At 44.6% G+C, this 15,152-nt stretch overlaps 1 protein-coding gene across 1 annotated transcript in view; it reads right to left on the bottom strand.

Annotated features, from left to right (window-relative positions):
- The window catches only part of cbl (Cbl proto-oncogene, E3 ubiquitin protein ligase), a 64,591-nt gene that overhangs the window by 5,289 nt on the left and 44,150 nt on the right, over positions 1-15,152 (bottom strand). Inside the window, exons 5-15 of the mRNA XM_020502724.2 lie at positions 9,458-9,579; positions 8,319-8,456; positions 7,233-7,320; positions 6,729-6,860; positions 6,365-6,577; positions 5,573-5,704; positions 4,890-5,267; positions 4,641-4,735; positions 2,893-3,045; positions 2,572-2,660; positions 76-300 (exon numbers count right to left, since the gene is read on the bottom strand). Coding sequence (XP_020358313.1) covers positions 76-300; positions 2,572-2,660; positions 2,893-3,045; positions 4,641-4,735; positions 4,890-5,267; positions 5,573-5,704; positions 6,365-6,577; positions 6,729-6,860; positions 7,233-7,320; positions 8,319-8,456; positions 9,458-9,579 — 1,765 coding nt within the window. The remainder of the gene's footprint in view (positions 1-75; positions 301-2,571; positions 2,661-2,892; positions 3,046-4,640; positions 4,736-4,889; positions 5,268-5,572; positions 5,705-6,364; positions 6,578-6,728; positions 6,861-7,232; positions 7,321-8,318; positions 8,457-9,457; positions 9,580-15,152) is intronic.

Raw genomic sequence — 15,152 nt, 5'->3', positions numbered from 1 at the left:
GATCAGGAAAAAACTCCCCGCCCTACAAATTAACTATAGGGGTCTGAAACAGGTGGCTCTGAAGCGAACGCTTACAGGCGGATGCTCCGGGCTCGCTGTCCATGGAGAGACGGTTGAAGGCGGCGCTGGAAGTGGCCCCCAGCTCGGACAGGGTGCGCCGGGCCGGGGCCATGGGCAACGCTGGTTTGGGGATGTCGTAGCCGTTTTCCTCCTCTACCTCCTCAGGGGGCTCCCGCACCGGGCAGGGGATCTCCCAGATGGGACAATTGGTACTGGCCAAGGGGGGCAGCTCAGAATAATCTGAGGAACGGAGAGATTCACAGTGGGGTCAGAAGGGTGAAATGAAACAATGGCATTTGAATCTCTTTGAATAGAATACAGTGGGATAGAATAGAATACAGTGGGGATAGAATAGAATATAGCATGATAGAATAGAATACAGCGGGGATAGAATAGAATACAGCGGTGATAGAATAGAATACAGCGGGGATAGAATAGAATACAGCGGGGATAGAATAGAATACAGCAGTGATAGAATACAGCGGGATAGAATACAGCGGGATAGAATAGAATACAGTGGGGATAGAATAGAATACAGCGTGGATAGAATAGAATACAGCAGGATAGAATACAGCGGGATAGAATAGAATACAGTGGGATAGAATAGAATACAGTGGGATAGAATAGAATACAGCGGGATAGAATAGAATACAGCGGGATAGAATAGAATACAGCGGGATAGAATAGAATACAGCGGGATAGATCAGTGGGCTAAAATGAGAATAGAGCTGGAGTGCAGAACTAGGTAAAGATGGGGTATACTGCATGTGTGTTTATAATAAGCAGAAGTAGATGGGGTTTCGAACAGAGTGGCCATAAAGTACTGGTTAATAGTGAACTACAGTGCCTTGCGAAAGTATTCGGCCCCCTTGAACTTTGCAACCTTTTGCCACATTTCAGGCTTCAAACATAAAGATATAAAACTGTATTTTTTTGTGAAGAATCAACAACAAGTGGGACAAAATCATGAAGTGGAACGACATTTATTGGATATTTCAAACTTTTTTAACAAATCAAAAACTGAAAAATTGGGCGTGCAAAATTATTCAGCCCCTTTACTTTCAGTGCAGCAAACTCTCTCCAGAAGTTCAGTGAGGATCTCTGAATGATCCAATGTTGACCTAAATGACTAATGATGATAAATACAATCCACCTGTGTGTAATCAAGTCTCCGTATAAATGCACCTGCACTGTGATAGTCTCAGAGGTCCGTTAAAAGCGCAGAGAGCATCATGAAGAACAAGGAACACACCAGGCAGGTCCGAGATACTGTTGTGAAGAAGTTTAAAGCCGGATTTGGATACAAAAAGATTTCCCAAGCTTTAAACATCCCAAGGAGCACTGTGCAAGCGATAATATTGAAATGGAAGGAGTATCTACCAAGACCTGGCCATCCCTCTAAACTTTCAGCTCATACAAGGAGAAGACTGATCAGAGATGCAGCCAAGAGGCCCATGATCACTCTGGATGAACTGCAGAGATCTACAGCTGAGGTGGGAGACTCTGTCCATAGGACAACAATCAGTCGTATATTGCACAAATCTGGCCTTTATGGAAGAGTGGCAAGAAGAAAGCCATTTCTTAAAGATATCCATAAAAAGTGTTGTTTAAAGTTTGCCACAAGCCACCTGGGAGACACACCAAACATGTGGAAGAAGGTGCTCTGGTCAGATGAAACCAAAATGGAACTTTTTGGCAACAATGCAAAACATTATGTTTGGCGTAAAAGCAACACAGCTCATCACCCTGAACACAACATCCCCACTGTCAAACATGGTGGTGGCAGCATCATGGTTTGGGCCTGCTTTTCTTCAGCAGGGACAGGGAAGATAGTTAAAATTGATGGGAAGATGGATGGAGCCAAATACAGGACCATTCTGGAAGAAAACCTGATGGAGTCTGCAAAAGACCTGAGACTGGGACGGAGATTTGTCTTCCAACAAGACAATGATCCAAAACATAAAGCAAAATCTACAATGGAATGGTTCAAAAATAAACATATCCAGGTGTTAGAATGGCCAAGTCAAAGTCCAGACCTGAATCCAATCGAGAATCTGTGGAAAGAACTGACAACTGCTGTTCACAAATGCTCTCCATCCAACCTCACTGAGCTCGAGCTGTTTTGCAAGGAGGAATGGGGAAAAAATTCAGTCTCTCGATGTGCAAAACTGATAGAGACATACCCCAAGCGACTTACAGCTGTAATCGCAGCAAAAGGTGGCGCTACAAAGTATTAACTTAAGGGGGCTGAATAATTTTGCACGCCCAATTTTTCAGTTTTTGATTTGTTAAAAAAGTTTGAAATATCCAATAAATGTCATTCCACTTCATGATTGTGTCCCACTTGTTGTTGATTCTTCACTAAAAATACAGTTTTATATCTTTATGTTTGAAGCCTGAAATGTGGCAAAAGGTCGCAAAGTTCAAGGGGGCCGAATACTTTCACAAGGCACTGTACGTAGTGAAAATGGTGCCATTTGGCACGGAGATAGTGTTGTGGTAGGGCAGTACCCGAGTCTCTGGCCAGGTGAGCCTGGACCTGGACGTTATACATGGCTTCATACATTTGAGGTCCTTCATCCAGGTCATTCAGCATGGGCCTACCAAACACAGGAAGGGGAGGAAAACTAATAGGACATGACATCATATGGCCAGTAATTTTTTTAAATATTTTTTAAAAACTTGTGTTTTTACTATTGACATGCAAATCAAATGTCAGAATAAGAAAACACATAACAGTACCCCCTACAATATCATCAACATTATCAACAAACTTACAGTGAAGTGTTTTTCAATGAGAGGATATGCTGACTTATAGCAGAGGGTGCTTACCATGAGTTGAGAGAGGTAGGCTGGGGGGGTTTGGGGACTGGGGTCTCTGCCATGGGGACCAGGACGGGCCGAGAGGTGGGGATCATGTAGTCGGACTCCTCGTCACTCTCGTAGGCCTCCTCCCCAGCCACTGGCTTCAGACCTGGGTGGGGTCTGACAACGCAGGGAGAGAGAGGGGGACACTTCATATAACCAGGGCCAGGAGATTTTGGGACTTGATCAGGGAAAACTCGGGGTTCTGAGCTATACACCTAGGACAGAGTTTTTCATGGGTCACTTGGTCAGGAAAAATCCCACTGGCCCTATACAGTGGGGAGAACAAGTATTTGATACACTGCCGATTTTGCAGGCTTTCCTACTTACAAAGCATGTAGAGGTGTGTAATTTTTTATCATAGGTACACTTCAACTGTGAGAGACGGAATCTAAAACAAAAATCCAGAAAATCACATTGTATGATTTTTAAGTAATTCATTTGCATGACATAATTATTTGATCACCTACCAACCAGTAAGAATTCCAGCTCTCACAGACCTGTTAGTTTTTCTTTAAGAAGCCCTCCTGTTCTCCACTCATTACCTGTATTAACTGCACCTGTTTGAACTCGTTACCTGTATAAAAGACCAATGTCCACACACTCAATCAAACAGACTCCAACCTCTCCACAATGGCCAAGAACAGAGAGCTGTGTAAGGACATCAGGGATAAAATTGAAGACCTGCACAAGGCTGGGATGAGCTACAGGACAATAGGCAAGCAGCTTGGTGAGAAGGCAACAACTGTTGGCGCAATTATTAGAAAATGGAAGAAGTTCAAGATGGCGGTCAATCACCCTCGGTCTGGGGCTCCATGCAAGATCTCACCTCGTGGGGCATCAATGATCATGAGGAAGGTGAGGGATCAGCCCAGAACTACACGGCAGGACCTGGTCAATGACCTGAAGAGAGCTGGGACCACAGTCTCAAAGAAAACCATTAGTAACACACTACGCCGTCATGGATTAAAATCCTGCAGCGCACGCAATGTCCCCCTGCTCAAGCCAGAGCATGTCCAGTCCCGTCTGAAGTTTACCAATGACCATCTGGATGATCCAGAGGAGGAATGGGAGAATGTAATGTAGTCTGATGAGACAAAAATAGAGCTTTTTGGTCTAAACTCCACTAGCTGTGTTTGGTGGAAGAAGAGGGATGAGTACAACCCCAAGAACACCATCCCAACCGTGAAGCATGGAGGTGGAAACATCATTCTTTGGGGATGCTTTTCTGCAAATTGGACAGGACGACTGCACCGTATTGAGGGGAGGATGGATGGGGCCATGTATCGCGAGATCTTGGCCAACAATCTCCTTCCCTCAGTAAGAGCATTGAAGATGGGTCGTGGCTGGGTCTTCCAGCATGACAACGACCCGAAACACAGCCAGGGCAACTAAGGAGCTGCAGTGTGTGCAAACCTGGTCAAGAACCTCAGGAAACGTATGATCTCTGTAATTGCAAACAAAGGTTTCTGTACCAAATAATAAGTTGTGCTTTTCTGATGTAAAAATCATACAAATGTGATTTTCTGGATTTTTGTTTTAGATTCCGTCTCTCACAGTTGAAGTGTACCTATGATAAAAGTTACAGACCTCTACATGCTTTGTAAGTAGGAAAACCTGCAAAATCAGCAGCGTATCAAATACTTGTTCTCCCCACTGTACATCATACAACACATTCACACAGCAGAGAGAGGAGTGTGTGCACTTTACGGTACCTTGTTGACAGAGCATAGATGGCATTTGCCGAGACTGAAGGCTTCACTTTGGGGTTGTCATACGCCTGACTGCCAGACGCCGTGCCTCCAAAACTCTGGGAAGGAACAAGAGAAGGCCGACAAGACACACAGTCACACACAGCTAAAGTCGTATTTCCCCATACAAATTGTACACCGTCTTGGTATGGGTTAAATCCATGTCTGTGAACCACATTTAACCAACGGCTCTAACAGAAGATCGTATTAGACCTGGGCTCCCTTCTCCAGCTGATGGTCCAGACTGAGCGAGCTGTTGTTCCTCTGTCCGTCGGTGCATCCGTCTAGCACTGAGGGTAGGGCCAGGGGGAGCGAGTGTCTGTTGGAGAGCTCCCGGACCCCCCGTGTGTCTCCCACACTGGGTGGCTGTCCGGGGGCCTTGGGAACTGGCCTGGGGTTCCAGTCGGCCAGGTTGCGGTTGGGCGGGGCCGGGGGCAGCTTGGGCTCCCCCAGGGGGGTGCAGGGTAGGGGCCGTCTGCCGAGCCACCCGTCAGGCCCGGCAGAGAGAGGTCTGTCTGGGGGAGGAGGGGGTGGCAGGTCCCTCAGGGCTGGGGGCAGGGGGAGAGGCTTGTCCTTGTGGTGGGAGGACGCCTACGGGAAAGGAGAGCACAATTACAGACCACGAGAACAATCAATTGAATCTGTTTTCAAAGGAGGAAGTAGCCTACTTCACAGGAGTATTTGTCAACTTATTATGGAAGCACATTAATTAACAGCTGTCAAGCCTTTGGTTTTTTTAAAGAAAGTTGTGAGGTTTTTGGTTGAATTATTATAATTTTTTATTTCTAGTCAACCTCCACTGTCCTTCAACAGTGGCTAAATAGGCCCCTCTCTCACACATTTCAACTTGTGACATTCCCATTTGTCTATTGCTGTTTGATGAGCAGAGAGCTTGCCTTGGATGTGGCCCCTGGGCTGGATGCTCCTGGGGGGTTAGGTGGTCGGTGCTGCAGGAGGTCAAGGCGGGGGGGCACGGGGGGCAGGGAGGACTGGGGCGCCAGGGACATGGGCGAGGGGGGACGCTCCACCTGAAACGCACCAACATCCCCACCCCACAGCTCAGGAAGAGAGTTCTGGATACTTTTCACTGCACTTACTCTTCAAAACCAGGGGGGGAAAAAAACTTTCCCCCATCACGTCAAAGCTGTGTGTGTAGTCTCACTCTCAAAGTAGTCGTCTATTCAAGCTTACTCCACTGGCTGAGTTCTGACGTGTTACAGACAGACAGCCGAGAGATGCCGGCTCACAAGAGGAGAAAAAGAAAGGGGCCCTCCACATCAAATACCTGGAAGAAGCAAAGCTACCCCTGACCTTAGATGTCAAAGATGAAAGCGATGCGATCTTACACTCTGAAGGTGCGAGAAAGAGAGAGGGAGAGAGTTCCTCAGAACAGTTCAGTTCACAGCAGGGGTGCTCAACTATAGTCCACAAGGATTACAGTAGGCTATGTGCACAAATTCAGTAGGCAAACTTAGAGGAAAAATTCAGTCACAAATAATACGTTTCTATCTGAACGTTCCACAGTGTTGCGCCTTGCTGAACATGGCCCAGGGATAGAGGAAGAGTAATGTATTAAGATGGGGGGGGGGGGCTGATCCTAGACCTGTCACCTAGAGAAAACTTCACCCGGGAGCTATAGAGAAGAGGGCTCCATAATCAGCTTTAGGCCCCAGCTAGACCGCGCTCACCTTGGAACAGGCCAGCTTGCTCATCATGAGGTGGGGGTCGTCCAGCCGGTCGTCGTCGTCATCGTCGTAGCTGGGCGAGGGGGCGCCCTCTGCCCCGAACAGGCCCCTACAGGAGCCGCCTATGGGGTCCTTGGGGTCAAAGGGGTCAACCACGATGGGCTCCGTGCCTTTGATCTCACAGCGGCAGAACGGGCAGCCCTGACCCTCCGACTCCTGAAGGAGAAGAAAAGAAGAGAGAGAGGGAGAGAGGGATTAGGGAAATTCATGTCGATATGGAGAACGCACATGCATGCACCCACACACACACTTCCGCCCACTGATCCACCCAACCCAGCAAGTGTGAAAGAGACTAGGGGTACAGTACCTGCCAGGCGGTGAGACAGGAGGTACACATGAGGTGACCGCAGGGCTCGATCTTCACGTCCTTGTCGTTCTCCGCACAGATCTTACACAGCTGGAAGGTGGAGCCCATCTCACAGTACAGCTCATATTGCTCCTGAGGACATGCACACAGTCAGCCATGGGATTTCAGCAGGCCTCCCTGAGCACAGGGTAACACATTCATACAAATAGAGCACATTAAAGCAGCCTTAGTCGAGTTCGGTTCGTACCGTATGCGGCCACTGAAAAGAGCCAGGGTCATGTTCAGGAGGACACAGCACGGCAAAGCATTTTGAAACAGACAACTAAATGAGAATTTTCTACTGGGCAAGTTCATATGCGTTTCACTCAGTTTCAAATCTTTTTCCCTACTAAACAGGACCCAAGATTCAGGAAGTGCAGTATGTCCTGTGAGGTTATGAATGCGAGCGAGCGAGCGAGAGACAGAGACAGAGAGAGAGAGAGACAGAGAGAGAGAGAGACCCACCTGTGTGACTTTAATATGGTCTTGTGGCGAGGGCTCACACAGTCCTGTGAGGTCTGGGTTCTGGGTGCGCCCGTCGGGGAACAGGTAGCTGGGCAGAGGAGATGGAACTCTGGTCACTCACAAGGGTAAAGCAACACACATAGGTTGTCTCAAATGACACCCTATTCCCCTTATAAAGTACACTACTACTGACTAGAGCCACACAGGGCTGCCACATAGGATCAAAAGCACGGCACAATATGGGGAATAGGGTGTAATTTGAGTCACAGCCATACTGCATGCTTTTGACTATATCTTTCATGTAACCTTGAGGCCTAAGTGATACTTTCATAGTGGCTTTATAGAACACATGCATCAGGCTCTTTGCAAAGCAAACCTTTCCACAGACGAATTCAGCATTTGATTACGGGTTTGAAGATACTTACCACAGCGTTTATAAAAAATTAAATAAAAACTGAAGTTTGAACACCGGAATACTCGAGGACAGTGGTTCCCAACTCCGGTCCTCGAGTACCCTCCAACAGTACACCTTTCTGTTGGAATCCCAGACAAACACACCTCAATTCAACTTGTCAAGGGATTGATGATTAGTTGACAAGTAGAATCAGGAGTGCGCTGCTGGGGGTACTCGAGTGTGGAAACACTGCTGTAGGAGACAATATTATATACACTGTCCACCCAAACTACTGCACGTTGCAAACCAAACTCTCCCGTTGCTTATGAAAACAGAAGAGGCGGACATGGAGTCGTGGCCGATGCAACATGAGACGTGTTGGTTTGAGTTCAGTGGCATAGGGACTTTGAGACGTATCCACAAAGTTTATATGGGCGAGGGAGGAGACAGAAATACAGGCGAGACAGAAAGACCGACAGAGAGAGAGACAGACAGGCGAGACAGAAAGAGAGAGAGACCGACACAGAGAGAGAGACAGACACACAGAGAGAGAGAGAGAGAGAGAGAGAGAAGAGAGAGACAAGCGAGACAGAAAGAGAGAGAGACCGACACACAGAGAGAGAGAGAAAGAGAGAGAAAGAGAGAGAGAGAAAGAGAGAAAGAGAGAGAGAGAGAGAGGTTGGTGAACTCACAATCCTTCCCGGAAGCCGTCGATGAGGGCCTGGAAGAGGGGCTTGTTGTGGGGGATGGTCTGCAGGATGTTCCCATCTGCAGTGACGTAGCCGATGGCCCACTGGCCCAGCCGCGTGCAGCTCAGCCTGAAGATGTAGCTGGGGAACACACACATACACACCAAGGACTAATGACAACAGGGGGGGGACAAAATAAAATGCCCAATCCCAGCTCATCCCCACCCTAAACAAACTCCTGGTGAGCTTCCCTGCACTGAGTTCAATACTAAAGGACATATTTTCATTAACAAGCCTTTTATAAAGCAATTGTGGGCATTACAAGCTTAGTAAACAATATACGGTTATAAATTGTACTGCTTATAGTGTGAGTGTTTGTGCACACCCACCCACCCACCGCTTACAATGCAGTATATATGCAACGCCTGTAAATGTTCATACATCACAGAATCCTCAAGTATTATCAGTATTAATATACACTATCCATAAATAGCTAAGTAAAGCTTATTCTTTTAACATCATTATAAAGCGTCACCAAATTTGTCAACTAGGCCTAAGAGGTGAATGAGGGCTAAATACTGGCCGCGTTGGTGTCACACACTTGCGCTCTGTTGGAGCGAGTATTGACATCAGCCCAGTCTCTACAATACGTCCTATTGATGCTAGGTACCACGCCGTTCCATGTGCCACAGGGGGCACGTGAGACGTGAGACGGGGGGGGGGGGGTCATTGCCTTCTGGGTCATTGTTTAAGTGTGTGTTAGGTTGGTGGTGCAAGGTTGGGTTTGTTAGTGGTGTGTAAGCTCATGACAGACAGACTGTGTAAGAACGTAGTGTGCTTAACAGTTGTCTAAGTAGCTGTATTGGAGCGTGAGAGTACGCGACAGCACGGGCAAGTCAGTGAGTTGATTATTTATAGATTTTTTTTTTATAAATATGCAGAGTAATGGTTATAATGAGTTGGTAACTTGATTGAAAGTGCATAATAAACAGCAGCATCTGTCACTGTGTGTGTGCTTTGACATTAGCGGAGAAAGTGTATTTAGCTGAGGTGTGTGTGTTCCTGTCAGTGTGCATATGCTATGTGCGCGTGTCAGTGTTGCATGCGTCTGTGTACGTGTACGTATGTAGTCTCTCACTGACCTGCCAGGTTTGTGGATGAACTTCTGCAGCCGGGCCTTGACCTCATCGTAGGTGAGGAAGGCCATGTAGCCCGGGTGAGTCACCGCCAGGCTGTTCCAGTTCCTCAGCAGAGATGACCAAGGCTGTATACACACACACACAGAGTCCCGTCGTCTCAGAGTGGTACAACGCCGTGGTACAACGTTGAGAGCAATGCACGAAATCATGACTGACTCTTAAAGCTCCCTTTACTTTCTCCAGAGATGCAACCCTATCATATCAGATCTGGCCCCGGGGATGGTAATGTGGTAACGACAGTGAGAAGCTACGAAGGTACTGTAGTAAGAGTCAAATCACCCTGCGCTGCACTACGCCTTCCTGCTTGACTCAAATTAGAGTGTTACTCCGCCGGGAGGGGGAGGAGGGACGGACGGATTCACAGAGTACACTGACACACCATGAGGAACTATTTTCAGCTGGCTGGTCTTATAATGTATGCGTGGTGGAAAGAGGAAATAGAGTTAGGCCAGTGATTGTGAAAGTTATACTGCTAGCAATGGAAGCTAAATGCGCTATAAACCTCTTTAAAAATGTACGTAGCAATTAGCTAGCATACATAGCGGTACAAAGGGGGATCCACACCAGTGAGTTTAATGGGGTCCTTTGACACGTCAAAAACAGTGAAAGAAATTGTGAAGTGAATTCATGCTGATGGTTTAGAGGAAACATAACACAAAAAATAAAGTGGAAACACAATGACCAAAGGCCTAGCCTTGTTCAACACAGTTAACCAATGGTTTATGCATGTGTGGTGACCCAACAGACAACAAAATGGCACTAGGGGTTGACTTCAGCTTCAGTCACAATATGACCAGAAAGAAAGCTACGTGTTCATCTTTACCTCAACCGCTACCAGGTGCTAAGTGTCATGCATGCAGCATCAACAATATGAGCCATTAGCAAACCTACTACTTGTCATGACTCTCCTGGTCGAGGATCCAAGACCTCAGATCAGCTTGGCAAAAGGCTGACAGATAGCCAGACTAGAGGTCAACCGATTAATCGGAATGGCCGATTAATTAGGGCCGATTTCAAGTTTTCATAACAATCGTAAATCGGTATTTTTGGACACCAATTTTGCCGATAAAAAAATAAATATATTATTACTTACACCTTTATTTAAATGAGGCAAGTCAGTTAAGAACACATTCTTATTTTCAATGACGGCCTAGGAACGGTGGGTTAACCGTCGAATTCTTCATTCAATTTAAACTTGGCCTCTGTGGTTTTGAAAGTGCTCTGGGATTTCATTGATATTACTCCGTCGTCATTACTCAGTTCAGGGGCAGAACGACAGATTTTTACCTTGTCAGCTCAGGGATTCAATCTTGCAACCTTACGGTTACTAGTTCAAAGCTCTAACCACCTGTCTCACGAGGAGCCTGCCTGTTACGCAAATGCAGTAAGAAGCCAAGGTAAGTTGCTAGCTAGCATTAAACTTATCTTATAAAAAACAATCAATCAACAAATCATTGATGATATTACTAGTTTATCTAGCGTGTCCTGCGTTGCATATAATCGATGCGGTGCACATTCGTGAAAAAGGACTGTCGTTGGTCCAACGTGTACCTAACCATAAACATCAATGCCTTTCTTAAAATCAATACACAGAAGTATATACTTTTAAACCTGATTATTTAGCTAAAATAAATCCAGGTTAGCAGGCGATATTAACCAGGTGAAATTGTGTCACTTCTCTTGCGTTCATTGCATGCAGAGTCAGGGTATATGCAACAGTTTGGGCAGCCTGGCAAGTTGCGAACTAATTTGCCAGAATTTTACGCAATTATGACATAACATTGAAGGTTGTGCAATGTAACAGCAATATTTAGACTTAGGGATGCCATCCATTAGATAAAATACCGAACGGTTCTGTATTTCACTGAAAGAATAAACGTTTTGTTTTCGAAATGATAGTTTCCGGATTCGACCATATTAATGACCTAAGACTTGTATTTCTGTGTGTTATTATGTTATAATTAAGTCTATGATTTGATAGAGCAGTCTGACTGAGCGATGGTAGGCACCAGCAGGCTCGTATGCATTCATTCAAACAGCACTTTCGTGCGTTTTGCCAGCAGCTCTTTGCTATGCTTCAAGCATTGCGCTGTTTATGACTTCAAGCCTATCAACTCCCTGGATTAGGCTGGTGTAACCGATGTGAAATGGCTAGCTAGTTAGCGGGGTGCGCACTAATAGCATTTCAAACATCACTCGCTCTGAGACTTGGAGTAGTTGTTCCCCTTGCTCTGCATGGGTAACGCTGCTTCGAGGGTGGCTGTTGTCGATGTGTTCCTGGTTCGAGCCCAGTTAGGAGCGAGGAGAGGGACGGAAGCTATACTGTTACACTGGCAATACTAAAGTGCCTATAAGAACATCCAATAGTCAAAGGTATATGAAATACAAATGGTATACAAATGGTATAGAGAGAAATAGTCCTATAATTCCTATAATAACTACAACCTAAAATATTGAAGACTCATGTTAAAAGGAACCACCAGCTTTCATATGTTCTCATGTTCTGAGCAAGGAACTTAAACGTAGCTGTCTTACATGGCACATATTGCACTTTTACTTTCTTCTCCAACACTTTGTTTTTGCATTATTTAAACCAAATTGAACATGTTTCATTATTTATTTGAGGCTAAATTTATTTAATTGATGTATTATATTAAGTTAAAATAAGTGTTCATTCAGTATTGTTGTTTTACGACACCTCACGCCAATCGTAAATCTTACGCAGCAGAGAGCCCTCTCTTGCTCTTTAGTATTACTAAAGGAATGCCTTGGTCCCCAATGAAGACTTTTGCAGCCAAAACTATAAACACCCAAAGAGTGAACTTTGGAACAATATTTCTAAGATAGGAATGTTAAAATTGGTCAGTGGGGATCTAAAGAATAATCATGTCATATTGCTATTCATTTTGTGACGTTATTAACTGTATGAACCAAATACTGTAACTTAGGAAGGAAACCACCTTTAGCTGTTAAGTTTCCATCCAATATGATGTTAATACAATATGAAGAACAAGGAAACTATTTTTGTTAAGATAGGAATGTGATTTTAGTTTTCTAACGAGATCATAGTTTTCATGTCCCATGCACATTAACTAAGCCACGCCCCAAATAAGATCAGAAGAGCGTGTCAGTGAGATGGAACCAACCTTTTCGACCAGAGTGCTAAAATGGACTTGCTAAGAAATAACTCCCGGACCAGCAAACGTGAAACATGAGCTAAAAGTTACAAATGGTTGAAACTCAAACTCAACACGACGTGAAGAAGGTAACCTCACTAGACCAAAACATTGACAGTCTGCAACTGTGCATGTAAAGGGGTCTAGAACTTTGACGATCTACCCGAGGAAGAAAAGTCTTGAGAAGCTCACCTCTGAAAATCAATTGTGAATCATTGAAGCCACATACAACTAAGGACATTGTGACCTCTGGTGGACAACCAGAGCCTTACACCCATCGAGCAAATCATTCACAAAACAACAGCAAAGACCCTTGTGAAGAACGGTTGAGGAAACCGGTACAAAAGTATCTATATCCATAGTAAAACGAGTCGTATATCGGCATAACCTGAAAGGCCGCTCAGCAAGGAAGAAGCCACTGCTCCAAAACCGCCACGAAAAAGCCAGACTACGGATTGCAACTACGCATGGGGACAAAGATCACACTTTATGGAGAAATGTCCTCTGGTCTGATGAAACAAAAATAGAACTGTTTGGCCATAATGACCATTGTTGTGTTTGGAGGAAAAAGGGGGAGGCTTGCAAGCCGAAGAACACCATCCCAACCGTGAATCACAGGGGTGGCAGCATCATGTTGTGGGGATGCTTTGCTGCAGGAGGGACTGGTGCACTCACAAAATAGATGGCATCATGAGGGTAAACATTGTGGATATATTGAAGCAAGATCTCAAGACATCAGTCAGGAAGTTAAAGCTTGGTTGCAAATGGACAATGACCCCAAGCATAATTCAAAAGTTGTGGCAAAATGTCTTAAGGACAACAAAATCAAGGTATTGGAGTGGCCATCACAAAGCCCTGACCTCAATCCTATAGAATATTTGTGGGCAGAACTGAAAAAGTGTCTGTGAGCAAGGACTCAGTTACACAACTTATTGTGGGGATCTTGTGGAAGGCTACCGGAAACATTTGACCCAAGTTAAACAATTTAAAGGCAATGCTACCAAATACTAATTGTGAGTATGTAAACTTCTGAGTATGTAAATCATTCTCTCTACTATTATTCTGACATTTCACATTCTTAAAATAAAGTGGTGATCCTAACTGACCTAAAACAGGGGATTTTTACTCTGATTAAATGTCAGGAATTGTGAAAAACTGAGTTTAAATGTATTTGGCTAAGGTGTATGTACACTTCTGACTTCAACTGTACATTGCATTTCTTACCCAGACGGGCGGTGGTTCATGTGCAAGGTATATGATTAATGTGAGAATAGTTATAGAATGTACCCACGATAAACATCCCTTTATCTCTCGCTTTCCCCACCCCCTCTCCATTGTGTAACATGCCGTCAGATCTTGTCAGTCCACTAGAGACTTTTGTCTCATGTAAGTGTGTATGTGTATTCTGTGTAATTATTTAATTAGTAAATAAATGATTACATCAATTTGTGTATTACTGAATAATCAGAAAAGTCTGGGGTTCTTGCCGATTCAAGAAGTCTGCGACGCTCAGAATGAGACTGATATGAGGTAATGATTAATAAATGACAGTTATCGATATATCTTATGTTAGTGATGCACCGATATTACATTTTTGGCCGATACCGATATCCAACATTTTACTTGCCAAAAGAAACGCTGCCCGATATTTACAATTTTAGCGGCCTTTTAAGCATTCTAGTACAGTTAAATAGTTAAACACACACACAAACACACACACAGAGGTCAAAGGCACTCCATCTCAGTGCAAGAGGCATCACTCCAGTCCCTGGTTCGAATCTAGGCTGTATCACATCCGGCTGTGATTAGGATTCCCATAGTACGGCGCATAATTGGCCCAGCATCATCCGTGCAGTCATTGTAAATAAGAATTATTTTTAACTTCTTATTGCTTGGGGGGCCGTATTGAGTAACTTGGATTTTTTATTTTATTTTTATTTTACCTTTATTTAACCAGGTAGGCAAGTTGAGAACAAGTTCTCATTTACAATTGCGACCTGGCCAAGATAAAGCAAAGCAGTTCGACAGATAAAACGACACAGAGTTACACATGGAGTAAAAACAAACATACAGTCAATAATGCAGTATAAACAAGTCTATATACAATGTGAGCAAATGAGGTGAGAAGGGAGGTAAAGGCAAAAAAGGCCATGATGGCAAAGTAAATACAATATAGCAAGTAAAATACTGGAATGGTAGTTTTGCAATGGAAGAATGTGCAAAGTAGAAATAAAAAATAATGGGGTGCAAAGGAGAAAAATAAATAAATAAATAAAAATTAAATACAGTTGGGAAAGAGGTAGTTGTTTGGGCTAAATTATAGGTGGGCTATGTACAGGTGCAGTAATCTGTGAGCTGCTCTGACAGTTGGTGCTTAAAGCTAGTGAGGGAGATAAGTGTTTCCAGTTTCAGAGATTTTGTAGTTCGTTCCAGTCATTGGCAGCAGAGAACTGGAAGGAGAG

Source organism: Oncorhynchus kisutch, linkage group LG15 (genome assembly GCF_002021735.2).
Source record: "Oncorhynchus kisutch isolate 150728-3 linkage group LG15, Okis_V2, whole genome shotgun sequence".
Classification (NCBI taxonomy): Eukaryota; Metazoa; Chordata; class Actinopteri; order Salmoniformes; family Salmonidae; genus Oncorhynchus; species Oncorhynchus kisutch.
Note: the sequence above shows the minus strand (reverse complement) of the source record. Positions and strands in the feature narration are given on the sequence as shown.